The sequence below is a fragment of the Anopheles gambiae genome, chromosome 2 (genome assembly GCF_943734735.2).
Source record: "Anopheles gambiae chromosome 2, idAnoGambNW_F1_1, whole genome shotgun sequence".
Taxonomy (NCBI): domain Eukaryota; kingdom Metazoa; phylum Arthropoda; class Insecta; order Diptera; family Culicidae; genus Anopheles; species Anopheles gambiae.
The window spans coordinates 114,075,067-114,089,619 of NC_064601.1; the positions used below are offsets into that span (position 1 = coordinate 114,075,067).

A 14,553-nucleotide genomic window follows, 5' to 3' on the forward strand; every position below is an offset into this window, starting at 1 on the left:
CCTATGTGTATGTGTACTGCTAATCCGCTCATGGGACTTTGAATGGTTTCGAAAATGATGGGGCCGCCATTGCGAACCAAACGAGGGACGCGGAGAATATCCTTGAAAGCAATACATAAACTAATCGACGGAACAGTGTGATAGTTACACAGGTGTGTTGGCTGCACTTGCCCGACTACCCGTGCTTCACACGTCAGTCAACTGCACGGGGGTGACACGTTGACCGTGCTGTGCACACCTCAAGCGCCATGTAGTTTTCTGTTTTGCATGCACCCGCGCACTTATTCTTAGCCTCTGTTCAACACAGCTTTTCAAGAGATTTGTGAAGAAGCGACCCCGTAGGATGTCGCTTATCATCTTTAGCAAAAGGAGGATAAACACGGATTCAAGAAGAAAGAACACACACACACACATGTCTCTTGTCCTTCCTGGCTTCTCTGTCTGCAGTCCTCGAGTATCATATTCCTCCGTGCTGCCCAAGAAAACTGGCACGGAAAGGCAACGAGTTTGATTAAAGTTCCCATCGTGCACCAACCTCGCCGTCACGGAAAAAGCCACTGGATGGATGCGGGCATTGTTCGGTGCAGAAAATTTGAGTTCTTTAAAACGTCGTTGTGCAACGATGGGGAGGGAGGATGAGGTGATGGTGGCAAGCTACTTCCTTCTTCAGATGGAGTAGCAACAGAAAAAAAAAACCAAGAGAAAAAGAAATGGAACGGAAGCGGGAACTGACTTGAGCAGAAACCCCTACCCCACTCACACACACATACACCCCTTTACGGTGTGCAAGAAGACCCGTTTGTGCTGTATCCACGAAGACAAGAACAGGAAACGCTATTATCGTACGATGCATGCACACACGCGGGGGTTCATGTTGTGAGGGAACACAGAGCGGGAAGAAGGAAGAGAAAAAACACGAACCCAACAGACACATACACACACACTTGGAAGGAAGACGACTCTCGCTTCCTGAGTGGAAGGCATGGCACTCGACAAAAGGGTGAAGCACGTTTTTGCATGTGTGTCTGCGTATGCATAGTTTATGGGCGAACAAGAAGATGCATCCTGGAATACTTGACAGCGCCGCTGACAGCTACGAGGGGGACCGTCGGGAAGGAAATCTTCTGGAATGAACTGTGGCCACTGCGAAGGTGCTGGCCGATGGTCCGAGCGGGGGAGCTGGGGGAGAATCCGCTACGTTACGAATCGTCACGAACTCGCCGACGCGTCACGCCTCTTGTGCAGACCGTTCTAGGGAATGGTTATAGTGGCGCCATCTGGGTACATCATCATCACATTCTTGGCAATTCATTGTGGGAATTTTGGTAGCCTTCGTTACATCACAAACCACATCCACTTTTTGGTTGGCGTTTTTCGTCAATTTTTGCGCGCTTCATGCTAACCTCTGACAAGCGGTTCTATTTTTAGCTAAAAAGGATGTTAAATTGCGCACCCCAATTTTATAGCACCACCACCAGGGTCACTGGGAAAAAGTGGGCTCATAAATCATGCCCCAATGCAACCAAGTCTCGTAGGTTCGGTATCGACCCAGTGAACGGTCGGTGTGGTTACAATTCCGCTGCGGCAAGAAGAGACGTCCCGTATCGATAAATATGATATACGATTCGAATCGGTCCGCTATCTCCTGCCCTGGCTGGTGCTGCGGTGGTTCGTAAGTAATCCCGCAACGTAATCATACATAATGGTACTTAACGCAGCACACCAAAGCAGCCTTCGCCAAGGCGTCTCGGGAAGCGCGCGTGTGCGTTCTTACGCTCCAAACACAGCGACCGGGTAAGAGTGGCCCGGATAGACTTTCAAGTGATGACCACATTTGAAGAAGTTGGGCTTGTGTAAGGAATGGTGTCGGGTTACGGTAACATAAAAACACTTACACCATGGTCACGTTTCAAGTTTACATCACCACTGAGGCAAAGATATTTGAAAATGGCTGTCAGAGCTTGCTGCTGCTGCTGCTGCTTCCGGACATGCCGACACACCATTCCTCTCGACAGTTGAGAGTGTTTGAGTTCATTTGGAATTCCTCAAGCTTCCTTTACAGGCTTCGTGCTTCGAGAGTCCATACACGATGAGATCAATACAAGCCAGTTCCTTTGCATGATAGTGATGACTTGATTAGGATGATGAAATTCCCAATACATCGTTGACTACTAGGGCACTGTGATGAAATGTTGATGAAAGACTCCTGCTGACCGCTTTCCTCGGCAGCTTGTACTGACTTCTGTTTGGTATTACTTAAGAATTTCTTCCTTGCTGTTTTCAATCCTGGTGTATTGCATTTTAAATGTCTGGACGTCTGAAAGGTTAGATGTCAGTGTTTAGAAAAAAGGTAAACATCTCAGAATGCGACACTGTCCCTCGAAAAATGCATAATTTATGCAATAGCATTAAACCAATATTATGCGATACAACCCCTCGTTTTCGTTTGATCGATCCTCAAGAACAACTGTCTTGCGGGCATTAACCCAAAAAGAAACATTCCGTCACAAAACAGAACGAAATGGAATTCTGCAACAACTTCATCGGTATCTCTGGAACGTCCTTCGTGGAAGTAGCGTTTTTATCTTCACTCTACCTTGACAGACACATGCAACGATTGATAGCGAAGCACCAAGGTACATGGAAATTTGATGTTTTTACATCGTTCAATAAACTGACCATTTGCTAAGGTTTACGATGGGATTAGAAACGTGCGGGGTTTGACTTTGGGGAAAATACAACACGCGAACAGATGCGAAGGATCGTGGTGGGATTAGCAAACTAACACATACAATAGACCTGGTTTAACTCTTTGTTCCAAGCTGAAGTACCCACCTGCAGGGAAAGAGTCAAATGAAAGAGACGAACTTCAGAAACTGTTCAGCGTTCCACCATCCTATAGACCAACAAGTACGGGCAGAAGGAATAGCATCGCTTTGTTCTGTCGTCTGCTGCACTATGCTCCGAGATACAGCAATGAAACCTGCATTAATAATTCCTCCTCGAGCGCGCGTCTGTTCTATTGAATCTAATCACTAACCAGAATCACATTGACGCGCTACAGCAAACGCCCCGCTTCCGCACAGCAAACAATCTTAGGCGCGCACTTAATTTCTACTTATTTTCTTTCTCCTCCACTTTCTATTTGGAATCGTGCACAACCCCGATTAGTAATGCAAATGTTTCTTATCACCATCAAACATCTAATTTCATGGGAGCTTTGTAGTTCCGACTCAATTCCACCAAGACGCACGGCAGTGTGCGTGATGTGTATGGGCCGGAAATGAAACCAGATACCAACAGGTGTCTGTGGAAGTGGTGGTGAATATGAGCGTGAAATTATGGCGCCCCCTGCGTGCAAGCCATTTCCTAGGAGGTGCTCAAAAATCCTTTCTCCTTGTTGAAGTGAGGTAGCAATGGTCGTAATTCTCCCACCGTCGTTTGGGGGGATATATTTACATATCTTAAGCGACGGTTTCGTAGGTATTTAATTAAGCAGTGGTGACATTCTTTCACACAGCTTAGCTTTTACAGCCAATTAAGAAGGTTATTTATTTATATCTTTGTATTACAAACTACACAAACTCAAGCGTAGTGCTAAAATGATAATGGATAGACACTCAATCTGCAGTTTCTAATAAATGTTACTTGTCTAACGCGTACCTATTCCTAGAATCGTGGGAGAGTGCCTCTGATAGCAAGATGGTCGAGAAAGTCTATAAAAACCCTTCTTATGTTGTGACGGATAAGTACAGCTACTGCATTACCGATCTGTGCGCGCATATCGCGCGAGGCTGTTCTTCCGCTTTCTCGGTCAAGATCAGCACAACAACGGACGCGCTTTCGCCCACCAGATGCCCTGCAGCCCAGTGCCGAACAGCCGCCCGACCAGTGCCGATCTCCAGCGCCTTATCAGCAGGCCTGACCTCCGTACTCTGGCTGCCGATCTCCCTTAGCGGTGCGCCCTGTCGATTCGACCACGAAGCCAAACATTTTTCGTCAGTCATTCCGCCACCAGTGCACAGTGTTAGACGCGATTCTGATTAGCTCCTCGCCGCCATAGAACAGCCCAGTTTTGCGTGTTTATTTGCGTGATATTTTCACAAAGACACAGCAATATGGAGCGCTACCTACGGTTTTACATAAAATTCCAAGGATACATGATCGGCGGGTTTACGCTGCTGCTGTCCATACTGATGACGCTGGTGATTTTCGAATCGAACGATCCGTACTATCCGATGGAGTTTTGTAAGTTGCACCGCTTGCAGTGTTACGCATCGTTCGCGCATCCAAATCCCTACTTACTGTCCTTACCGTTCAACGGTCGCATAGATTATAACTACCGCTTCATGGGCACGACGGCACTGGTGCTGGGCATATTCTGGTTCATCGCTGGCGTTACCTTTATGTACGGAGTGCACTATGAGATCAAGCAGTGTCTGCTGCCGTTTGCGCTGCTCTATCTGGTGGATTTGGCGTTGCTAGCCATCCGGGATATCGTGATGATATGGCACGATCGACGCTGGTACACGATGGTGTTCGTGAACATTCCCACGCTGCTGGCCGTGTTGTGTAAGTGTTGTCTCCCCAGGAAAGAACAGCATCCCCTTTCGAACGGCATCATTTATCGCAAAACGTTAACTTTCCAGACATTACTTGCTATCTGTTCATGACGCTGGTCGCGCTGGGCCGGCTGTTCAGCACCGATCCGAAACCACAAACGGGTGACAATTTTGTACGGTTCAGCAACGGCATCGCCAATCCGGTTGCACTCGCCGAGGAGGAGGCGGCACTCGTGGCGGAATAGGTGCGATCCTCTTACCCTATTATAAACTCCCTGCTGTCTAAGCATCCCTGCTGCGTCTCTGCTGTGCGGTCTTGTGTGTGCTATCAGTTTGTGTATGTTTAGACTGTTTCTGTGTGTGTGTTCCTGTGTGCATTTCCTAAGCTTGTTTGCATGTCTCATCAACAGTGCTTGCCCGAATGAACTAATCGTTCATGCTTTTACGTTATCGCTTCCCAAGGGTTTGCGTGTGTTTGTGTCCTTACAAATGGTGTGGAACTGTTAGCAAACACAGTGCGCTTCCCAACATCGCATAACAATCACATTACATTCGTTCTGTTAATAATAACCGTGTTAATAAAATGCTAAGTGCTTTAAAAGGGCCTGATTTTGTTTTTAACTTAAGCTGAACGCGTTTATTGGTAACTTGACCATTAAAAAAGGTATCTTGACGATTTCTCGTTTATTCCTAATCATACACCCACACAGGGCACTCGAGCAATGGCAATGGCGTTGATGGTGTCACAGCGCAACGTTAAACCTTGGTTAGTGTGTACACCGTAGCATAGTTTTATCCTTCTCCTACACCACCTGCGGTGTATTATGATTGGGCACGGGGCTGATGGTTGAGGAGCTAATTTGGCTTTCCGCGACGGCCGCCATCTCGTTGCGATCGAAGCGCACAAATCCCTCGTCACGCCGGGTTTCGATCGGGTCCACCGTGAACAGCCGGTGCAGTGCAAACAGGCTTGCACAAACGTACGGTACAACTGGAAAGAGTTCAAAAAATCAGTAGGAAATGAAGCCACGGGCATGTTATAGGAGCGTGAAAATGCCACTTACCTAGCGCTGCGACGTACATTTTGATTGTTAAAACTTCGATAAAAAACCCATGGACTGCAATGATGTAAAATTCGCGCAGTACTAGAAGCAGAAGCTCAAACCCAAACAAGCACGCGTACGGATAGATGAGTCGTTTGTCTTCCTGTGAGGAAAGGGAAGAGAGAGGGAGAGAAAAAAAAAACAATATGATCAATAACAATCCTTATGTTGTGGTGTGTTTCGCTCCCCATGCTTACCTTATGTATCGCCGTGATCAGCGCTACCACAGCGAGGGCCCAGCTGAAGCCGAATACTACTGCCACCTTGCCTCCGAAGCGTAGATTTTCGACTGAAATAGAACATGTGTGCGTGTTGTTACTCGATGAGCGGTTGATATTCCGGCGAAATACTTACTTCCGTCCGTTTCATTCTGTGCCATCGCCGGTGTTAGCACCATCACCATCTGCAGCGTAAACAAGACGATCATGTACGGCTGAAATTTGATGAAGAACCGCAGGTATTTGTCCATTGTGTATCTGGTAAAAGTGCACTAACGCTGCCAGTCCGAAGAAGCTGCCTTAAATACTCCAGCTAGCGGTCGTTTTTTCGTTTTACCGGCACTTCTCGGAACTGAAGCAGCTCATCGCGTTTACGGCTCACGATCATCTGCATTCTCACGCACTATTTACAAGGTTGATCTTCTGTATTCTTACGCACTGTTTACACGTGCCAATCGCCAGTAGCGAACCGAAGGTACCTTTAACCGTAGAGTTGGCAACCAAATTTACGCAAGTAAAGGAACGGTCAGAAACTCGCCGTCATGTGCAGAATGATCGTCTTGTTCACGCTGCAGATGGTGGTGGTGCTTACATCGGTGATGGCACAGACTGAAACGGACGGGAGTAAGTATTTCGCCGGAATCATTACTTGCTTACGGCATTATAGGATAGAAAGTATTTTTCACATATGAAAACCGTTAATTTTTGCCTCAAAACTTGTGGGATGCCGGAGTATTCCGGTTGCCATCTTACGTGTGTAAATTTGGTTGCCAACTCTACGGTTAAAAGGTACCTTAGATTCGCTACTGGCGATTGGCACGTGTAAACAGTGCGTAAGAGTACAGAAGATCGATCTTGTAAACAGTGCGTAAGCATGCAGAAGATCGATCTTCTGCATTGTTACACACTGTTTACACATCCCAAACGCCAGTAGCGAATCTAAGGTACCTTTTAACCGTAGAGTTGGCAACCAAATTTACACACGTAAGTTGACGACAACCCGCATACTCGGGTATCCCACATGTTTTGACATGTATCGAAGCGACTTCACATTTTGAAAATGCCTCGGAAAAGGTGTTTTGTAACAATGTGCCGAAAATAAAAAATATCAAAAAATATTATTTTTTTAAAAATCATTTAAGTTTTCATACGCTACGTCAAAACTATATATCTTTTGAATTTCTCGTTAGATTTGCATGAAATCTGGCGTATAGGTGCATAATATTGTTTGTTATCATATCAGTGTAAAATTTGAATTTTAAAAATACTATTAATTTTTTTTTTCAGTAAAAATGTGTTACAACTTCAATCGCAGCCAACCAGGCCATAACTTTGAAATGATTGTTGATGTTTTTTTTCTAGTTATGACGTAAGTTTCTCTCAAAAGTTAGATAGCCTTTTCAGTGACCTGTTGGTTCTTTCTGGGCTTGAACCCATGACAGGTATGTAATTGAGTCGCTCGAGTTGACGACTGTACCATAGGACTGGCCCAATATTTATATATATAGATAGGCCAATAAATAGACATAAATATAGTTTACATCAATTTTAACTTAGTTAAAAAAGTATATGTTAATTTATACGTATACACATATACCGATAGTTTCTCAACACTCAACTCTCAATTTAGTTTATATTAATATAAACTCAACATAAAAGTAATGAAAATGAGTAACTTTTCAAAGAAATGTTTGAGAGAAACGTACCAAAAAAACGTGTGCGTGCGTATGGTGCTGGCTCGAGAGATTGAGATCGAGTTCAAGATCATGACGACGTTGCGCGTTGAAACGGTGTTGAACGATTTGAAAGATCGTTTGAAATATTTCAACAATGTGCGACTGTATCAATATGGACAAAATGGAACAGAGTTATTCAGTTTTTTAGGTGATTTAAATGGGATTTAATATCCATAATACAAAATATTGCACTGATAAATGAGAAACTCGACAGTTAGTAAATCAACGTGGTTAAAACTACACTCATTGTTCGTATGTTTTCTTTCTTGACATTCAAAACGTTTCAAGAGCAATTACTGTTTTGTACGATCCATTTCTTAAAATGCGATGCAAAGATTTGTTTACTACTGTGACGAGTAGAGAGGTGTCGAAACACACTCATCGATGTTGAGCGCTTTATATTGTACGTAACAAAAATTTTAACGACTTTGGCAATGACGCTTTTAAATAGAACACTTTGCCTGGTGTCTCGATCTGTTGAGGCCAAATCGTTGTCGAACTGTATCGGATTGTAGCATGACCCTGACTTCGTTCTTATCACTTATCTTGATGTTTTAGCATTTCATTTAGAGGTTCCTAAAAACAAAAAAAAATGTTCTAATTTACATAGCGCAGACAAGAAACAGTGAACACGTAACGAAAATGTTAATGATATTGCTTTAAAACTCATACGACTGATGCACCCAACGCACTCAAAATAAAGTGCGGGTAGAAAGCATGAAAACACATCTCAACTTCCCTCTCCGAGCCCCCCTTAAACTTGCTTCCCTATCAAAACGGTCGCATCATACGCATGATCCCGCAACGAACTCGGGTTCGTCGCATTAGACGCTTGTGTTTTTCTTCTATCTCTCTCTTTCTGTCTCAGTCTCGTCTTATCTCATCGCCACCGTCTACCGTTACATTCCCGCGGGTTCCCTCAAGCATCGCCCATGCTGCGACGGTGGTGATCAGGTTTCCCGATCACACCTTCTGCTGGTGGTGTTTGTGTGCGCGCGCGCACATTTCGCCCAGTTCTAACAGTGACGTGAGCACGGTATCCCAAGATTCACGCACGGCAGCAGAGGGCAATCCACTTGTGGGGTGAGGTTGTTTGCGTCGTCACCATTTCTCTCTCTCTCTCTCTCTCGCCCTGGTGTTGGTGACTGCACCCGGTCTCTCCGAGCCGGATTATCGCGCACGCCGACGGGCCGTTATGTTGATCATGCCCCGACCGGGCCAGTACGCAGCGAGCGCTTGACCGCCTCAAACGAGTTTCCCGACATAACTCCCCCCTCGAGTGTGTGTGTGTGCGTACGTGCGTTTGTGCAGAGCAGCTTGATCGCATCGGAGTGTATCGTATCGCGGGGATTCAATCGGAGAGGTCCCAATCCCATCCGACGCACGTTGCCGCAGTCATTCGCCAGTTCCCGGCCGGAGGAGAACAATCGACCGTCCTGGAGTGGGTTTCGACTGAACGGGCGCGCGCGCGTGTGTTTGTGTGGTAGTGTGTGGGCTTAAGGGCTCTTCCAACGGTGCTTTAACCCACGGCAGCAGCAGCAGCAGCAGCAGTAACATGGAGCGCCCACTGCGGCGGTACGTGAAAGCCCACGGGTACGCGATCGCCATCTCTGCCCTATTTTTCGGCTGCATCTTTGTCGCCAGTATTCTCAACGAAGATCAGCTGAGCCGTTCAGCAAGCGAATGTAAGTGAACGAAGGAAACGCGGCGACACGCGCACACGACGCAATCCCCCCTGAAAACAAGTGTCACGAGCGTTTGAGACGAATTGTTAGTTATTTTTAGTGATAATACTTTTGGGGGATCTTTTTTTCTTTTCGGTGACTTTGTGTGTAATTTGTGTGTTTTGTTGTTTTCGGTTCTGCCTGATGATATCCTCGAACAGACGCTTTCTTTCGCTCGAGGCCGCTCGAGCAGCTCATCTTCTCGATTGCGTGGATCGCGGCAGGGCTGATCTTCCTGCTCGGGCTGATCTGTGAACGGAAGGAGGCCATCTTTCCGTTCGCCACCATCTTTCTGGTCGAATGGAGCCTGGTGCTGGTGCAGCTGGTCAGCAAGCTCGAGCATCGCGACCTGGTTGAGGTGGTCCTGTCGGCCGAGGCAGCCGTGTTTCTACGTAAGATATCGTTGGCTGTTATTTAATCACACACACATACACACACATCTTCTGACTTGTTTCGTACGTTCCCTCCGTGCTTCCGACAGTGGTGCCGTTGTACGTGGGATACACGCTGGTCATACTGTACCGGGCGTTCGACAGCCAGTACAAGGACGAGGCGGTGGAGGACATCGAGCAGGCACGCAGGCCGGTGAAGTTCTTTTTCGGCGAAGATCCGGACGACACTTACAGCTAGAGAGAGAGAGAGAAAGAGGACGAGAGAAAGCGATTGTTACTGTTAAGCTTACAGCGATAAGATTTAGGACCTACTTTTATTTATACACGAGTATTTTAAGTGTGATTTTGAAACATGCAAAAAAAATCCCCCCGTGACATTAAAACAGTCCAACATGTCAAGAATCCAAGATGCCTTTCTTCAATCATTCAATCCAGTAACTTCTGGCACGCTCGCTATCTCGGAGCAGCCGCAGCATCAGAATCCTTCGCCCAATCACCCTGCTCAGCGCAACCGATTTCCGATGACGTAAATCGATTGCTGCAACAGTCACGCTTTACTTGGTCCTTCGTTAGCGATTAATCATCATGTTGTTGCCGTTGCCGAGCAGACAGCAAAACCGGCGTGGCGGCGGTCCTGGTCGCGCCCAAACCCAGGGAAAATGAACTCACTGGCCGTAAACAAGCGATAAGGCACTGGGTTCTGATGGGACTGGTTGAAAGAAACATTATCTGTACGCTGCTGCTGCTCATCACACGGCCGTAAACGAAATACCGACCCTGGTACGGTATCAGTTTCCCGCCGAGTGTCATCACGCGCACGTTAGTGAGAAGCAGGAGTGACGTTACTACAGCCATGCTGCAGTCCAAGTTTGTTCTGTATATCAAATTTAACGGCTGCCTTATAGTGCTGCTGGTGGGGTTCTTTGTAGTCGTAAGCGCACACCGATGGCTCATGCAAATGCAGAACTGGAGCGCGTATCCTTTCGTTGCGGGTGAGCAGCAATTTGCCATGAAACGTATACGCGGCGCATCAATTGCTCACCACGACGTCTGTTTTGCTTTTCCATTCAGGGCTTGAACTGCGCAATCATCCCGTCGTCGATGGAGTGTTTCAGATTGTGTGGATTACGGCGGTAGCGTCGCTCTATCAGGCACTCTGGTTGGTACGTAGCGGCGGTTCGTCCGTGTACGAATCTGTCATCTGTACGGTGGAGGGTCGTATGGAGTTCTTATGCCACGGTTTATGATTGACAGGAAGTGGAGCTGTTGCTGTACCCGATCGGGTTCATGCTCGGGCTGGAAGTGCTGCTAGTTGCCGCCGGGGACGTGATCAAGCGCTGGAACGATGAGGCGGAGGATTGTTTCCTGCGCAGGGGTCAAGATGGGGTCGTGTGGATCGGTAAGGCATGCTGATCGATTGGAAAACGCCAAACGTAGTGTCTGATCGACGTTCCTTTCTTCATTCCTTCCAAATTCAGCACTATTAGCGTACTTTTACTACACGCTGTACATCTTGAAGCAGCTGTTTCGAACGAAGAATCGCAAATCTTCTGTCCCACCTGGAGCTACCGATTACCCATTAGTCAGCGTACAGTAAGATGGAAAGAAACAGCGCGAGGGAGTTCCTTTACTGTACAGTGTAGTCGACACCTAGCCGTATCTAGTCGTAATGGCAAATTCGTGTAAGTTGCGAACGATCTTTATCGCAGATATTCTTGTACAGGGTGCACCTTTCGGGGCAGACCTTGGGCTGGAGCGTGGTTTTGGTTTATGTAGGGAAGTCACCATAGTAGTGACCGGCCACCTTCCAGAATGGACCCCAAATTCGTGTATTTTATTAAGTTAAACAGCTACATTGTAGTAAGCATGATAGTGATACACGTACGGGACGTTGTACAGAGGCAGAGTGGCCACCAGTACCCTTTAGCCGAATGTAAGATCTTTCCGGATATACGCCTAACAACACGCAACTGACCCGACGTTTTCTGTTCAGGGCTTGAACTGCGTAATCATCCGCTCGTAGAGGATGTGTTTAACAGATATTGGAAGTTTGCCGAATTTACTCATCTGTTGGGGGTCCTGTTGGTACGTAGGTAGTGTACGAATTTCAGAACCATTGCGCTGAGTTCTGTGTCGTATACATTTCTCATGCTTTGGATTACGATCGACAGGAAATTGACCATTTTCTTATCCCGATCGGGTTTATATTTGGCCTGGAAGTGCTCACTGTTGCTGCTGGAGACGTGATCTGGAACGATGTAGGGGAGAATTATAAATTCCTCCTAGCTCTAATCATTTGGTTCGGTAATGCCCATAGACACACGTTATCTGATGTTTGCTGCGTGCGATCTTAACGCGGTATTTGTTCTTTGTTCCTTCCAACTGTCACTATGTAAAAGTGTACTTCTACTACATTATGTACATCCTAAGGAAGTTGTTCCGAGCAAGGAATTGCAACGTTTCCGGGTCAGAATCACCTGCAAACGCCATCAGACGCATTATGAAGGAGTTAACTCAAAACTCGAAAGATCGTACCGCTTCCCGGGATCCGGAATCAGATGCTGGCAACCCATTGGTCAAGGTGTAAGTGCTGTCTTTCCTGTTGTGTACAAAAAATACTTAAGGTTTTGAGCTTGAAATGGTAGCTCTCGAGCGAGCGGCTTGCGTGAGTCACTGAGAGGGAAGGTCACATATCGCTCCCCAAACCAATGTTTGTTTGATGTACGTACGACATTTCGTAGTTATCGCATAAAAGCATCAAACATTGAAAACGCACCAAAACTGACGCCGGCGCACTACCCATTGATGAGACATTGACGATTTGAAAGAACTGTTGTTGTGATTGTGGAGTTGGTCGTAACCTTTATCTTGCAGTTGACTGTTTGAAGCACACGGAGCAGTTGTTACCCGTCATGTGTACAGACGCGTGTGATTGACTTGAGTGTGTCAAGGCATGTCAAATTCAAGTCACAGCTCCCGGATAGTCTTAGGTAAGGGTCCGTTGAAGTTATGTTTCACCAAACAGCTTGCATTTGGTTCCTACTTAAGTGTGTAGAGAGGACTGAATTTATCGAATAAAAGACGTCATATTGTTTTCTAACATCAGAACTTTCATACATTCATTGCATGATGACAATCGATTTCGTGTTTCAACATCTTTCCCGAACCGTATTGTGCCGTAGTACAATTCAGTGAACAAATCTCTTCTGGAAAGCAGATTTCATGCCTCAAAAACTTGCTCTCCAACGTGTTTATCTGCTTCACTAGATCGTGATGCCTGGCAACAGGCAGGTTTTGCACAGAATTTGCATGAGACTTGAAGTGTGAATTTTGACATTTTCCCATACTGATTTAACGCATCCCAGCAAGTGGATCCAAGGGACCAGCGGGGAAGTCTGGTGCCTGAAGTACAACGCAAATTCGATTACAAGCCCAGTGCAAAAGGTCAACAGGACAACAATGTGTATGTGTGTGGGAGAGTGCGTCGGCCCAAAAATCGATCGACTCAACGAGCCATCGGAAACTACTGTGACCTTTATTCTGTTTTTACCACCCGAAATACATTCCACCCAACTCGGGCCAGAGCAATAATTTATATTGTTTTCTGCATCCGCCGTTCCGGTTGTCACACCGTGACTGTGGTTTTTTGTTTCACTTTCTGCTTGCTCTTAAATTAATCTTTACTTTTCCGTGTTTTTTTTTCTCCCGCACACCAAGTAGAGGATGCAGAAGCGGACGAGGAGGACGGACAGAACGGTCGGAGCGACGAGCGGGGCGACCGGGGCGATCGGGGCGACCTCAACGGCGAGAAGGAGAAGCTGGACGAGGAGCATTCGCTGCGGGACGACGGTTCGCCGGAACCACCCAACGGCGAGATCGTGTCCATACTACGCAAAAATGGCTCGCTGCTTCAGAGTCAGTAAGTATGCCACCGGACAGTGAGAGTGTGGTTAGGTCCTGAATCATTCGGAGACACAGGGAGGGAGAGATTTTCCAGAGACAGCAATCGTCAAACGGTGTTTTTTTCTCCTCTTTATTCCATCCTTTTCCCAATGCTTTGCTGCCGATGCTGCTGCGGCCATTCACTTCCTCTCGTCCTCGTTCAATCCTGGGTGGCGGCGCTCCTCCGCAGGGAAATATCCTCCAGCCAACAGAATTTCTTCCGCATGCTGGATCAGAAGATCGAAGAGGTAAGTTACTTGCCTTTTTTTCACTGAGAGGAGGAAAATTGAATTGTTTTCTGTTTCGGTGTGGGTGGGTGTGTGTGTCTTTTGTTTGTGTTTCATTTTTCCGGCCGACGCAACATGTGTGCCGAAAGCCTGTTCGTTCGTTTGGAGAGTTGGGAGGCTCACAAGGCCCTACAGGGTGTTGAGAGGGTAATTGAGTTTCGAATCCAATCAATTCTGTTTATCGACGGTTGTATGTGTGCGTACGCAACGTTGGGTGAATGTGTGTGCGTGTTTGTGAGTGGTGTGATTGAGTTTTTGGGAGACATCCTTATGGATTCCAGGAATGCCGATGAATCATGTAGTCCAAAAAAGCGTTAAGAGCACTTTAAGATAAAGTACTCGACAGCGCGAGCAGGCTAACGAACTCAATGTAATGTGAAGCTAACCCTTGCAACTCCTCGTACTGCCAAAAACAGGGCCCGGACTATGATTCGAGCAGCGAGACGGAGCAAGCGCTGGAAGAGGCCCGCCTGAACGCGCTGGTGCAGCACTGGGAGTCGGCCAGCCTGACCACGTCGATGTGTTCTTCCACCAGTCGGTCCCTGCAGGGGACGCCGGTCCGACAGGTACCGCTCAGGTAAGTGTGGGC

At 46.9% G+C, this 14,553-nt stretch overlaps 5 protein-coding genes across 15 annotated transcripts in view; 4 read left to right on the forward strand and 1 right to left on the reverse strand.

Moving 5' to 3' along the window:
* The window catches only part of LOC1269853 (putative uncharacterized protein DDB_G0271606), a 78,968-nt gene that overhangs the window by 29,228 nt on the left and 35,187 nt on the right, over positions 1-14,553 (forward strand). For 6 of the 7 annotated variants that reach the window (XM_061645496.1, XM_061645495.1, XM_061645497.1 and 3 more), the window contains exons 3-5: positions 13,453-13,654; positions 13,868-13,925; positions 14,381-14,541. In XM_061645496.1, coding sequence (XP_061501480.1) covers positions 13,453-13,654; positions 13,868-13,925; positions 14,381-14,541 — 421 coding nt within the window. The remainder of the gene's footprint in view (positions 1-13,452; positions 13,655-13,867; positions 13,926-14,380; positions 14,542-14,553) is intronic. The other variant, XM_061645501.1, reaches the window with a different exon arrangement.
* On the forward strand, positions 3,685-5,166 carry LOC1269857 (uncharacterized). Its single transcript, XM_001687912.2, has 3 exons — positions 3,685-4,248; positions 4,333-4,572; positions 4,650-5,166. The coding sequence occupies exons 1-3, from the start codon at positions 4,119-4,121 to the stop codon at positions 4,805-4,807; spliced, it is 528 nt and encodes a 175-aa protein (XP_001687964.2). The 5' UTR covers positions 3,685-4,118; the 3' UTR covers positions 4,808-5,166.
* LOC1269856 (uncharacterized) lies at positions 5,172-6,399 on the reverse strand. The gene is made up of 4 exons (XM_308508.4): positions 6,020-6,399; positions 5,863-5,954; positions 5,627-5,768; positions 5,172-5,553 (listed from the first exon to the last, which is right to left on the reverse strand). The coding sequence occupies exons 1-4, from the start codon at positions 6,132-6,134 to the stop codon at positions 5,366-5,368; spliced, it is 537 nt and encodes a 178-aa protein (XP_308508.4). The 5' UTR covers positions 6,135-6,399; the 3' UTR covers positions 5,172-5,365.
* LOC1269855 (uncharacterized) lies at positions 7,922-10,142 on the forward strand. Its single transcript, XM_308507.4, has 3 exons — positions 7,922-9,304; positions 9,505-9,735; positions 9,825-10,142. Exons 1-3 carry the CDS (start codon positions 9,175-9,177, stop codon positions 9,971-9,973), a joined length of 510 nt encoding a protein of 169 aa, XP_308507.4. The 5' UTR covers positions 7,922-9,174; the 3' UTR covers positions 9,974-10,142.
* Positions 10,289-12,835, forward strand: LOC4576318 (uncharacterized). 5 transcript variants are annotated; one of them, XR_009764896.1, is made up of 6 exons: positions 10,306-10,727; positions 10,807-10,898; positions 10,990-11,134; positions 11,214-11,668; positions 11,729-12,039; positions 12,135-12,835. XR_009764896.1 is itself a non-coding variant. In XM_001237091.2 (4 exons), the coding sequence occupies exons 1-4, from the start codon at positions 10,589-10,591 to the stop codon at positions 11,330-11,332; spliced, it is 495 nt and encodes a 164-aa protein (XP_001237092.2). In that variant the 5' UTR covers positions 10,289-10,588; the 3' UTR covers positions 11,333-12,835. The 5 variants fall into 5 exon arrangements, 2 of the variants coding, with proteins under 2 accessions (XP_001237092.2, XP_061501492.1); XR_009764895.1 differs by having other exon boundaries at positions 11,214-12,039; XR_009764894.1 differs by having other exon boundaries at positions 10,309-10,727; positions 11,214-11,820; positions 11,907-12,835.

Bases quoted from the DNA above. Each gene is read 5' to 3' on its own strand.
- LOC1269857 (XM_001687912.2), top strand. From the start codon at position 4,119: ATGGAGCGCTACCTACGGTTTTACATAAAATTCCAAGGATACATGATC. The intron at 4,249-4,332 runs GTAAGTTGCACC...ACGGTCGCATAG, and splicing joins GTACTATCCGATGGAGTTTT to ATTATAACTACCGCTTCATG. The intron at 4,573-4,649 runs GTAAGTGTTGTC...TTAACTTTCCAG, and splicing joins CACGCTGCTGGCCGTGTTGT to ACATTACTTGCTATCTGTTC.
- LOC1269856 (XM_308508.4), bottom strand. From the start codon at position 6,134: ATGGACAAATACCTGCGGTTCTTCATCAAATTTCAGCCGTACATGATC. The intron at 5,955-6,019 runs GTAAGTATTTCG...GTTCTATTTCAG, and splicing joins ACAGAATGAAACGGACGGAA to TCGAAAATCTACGCTTCGGA. The intron at 5,769-5,862 runs GTAAGCATGGGG...CTTTCCTCACAG, and splicing joins TGATCACGGCGATACATAAG to GAAGACAAACGACTCATCTA.
- LOC1269855 (XM_308507.4), top strand. From the start codon at position 9,175: ATGGAGCGCCCACTGCGGCGGTACGTGAAAGCCCACGGGTACGCGATC. The intron at 9,305-9,504 runs GTAAGTGAACGA...ATCCTCGAACAG, and splicing joins GAGCCGTTCAGCAAGCGAAT to ACGCTTTCTTTCGCTCGAGG. The intron at 9,736-9,824 runs GTAAGATATCGT...TGCTTCCGACAG, and splicing joins CGAGGCAGCCGTGTTTCTAC to TGGTGCCGTTGTACGTGGGA.
- LOC4576318 (XM_061645508.1), top strand. From the start codon at position 11,548: ATGGACCCCAAATTCGTGTATTTTATTAAGTTAAACAGCTACATTGTA. The intron at 11,821-11,906 runs GTACGTAGGTAG...TACGATCGACAG, and splicing joins ATCTGTTGGGGGTCCTGTTG to GAAATTGACCATTTTCTTAT. The intron at 12,040-12,134 runs GTAATGCCCATA...ACTATGTAAAAG, and splicing joins AGCTCTAATCATTTGGTTCG to TGTACTTCTACTACATTATG.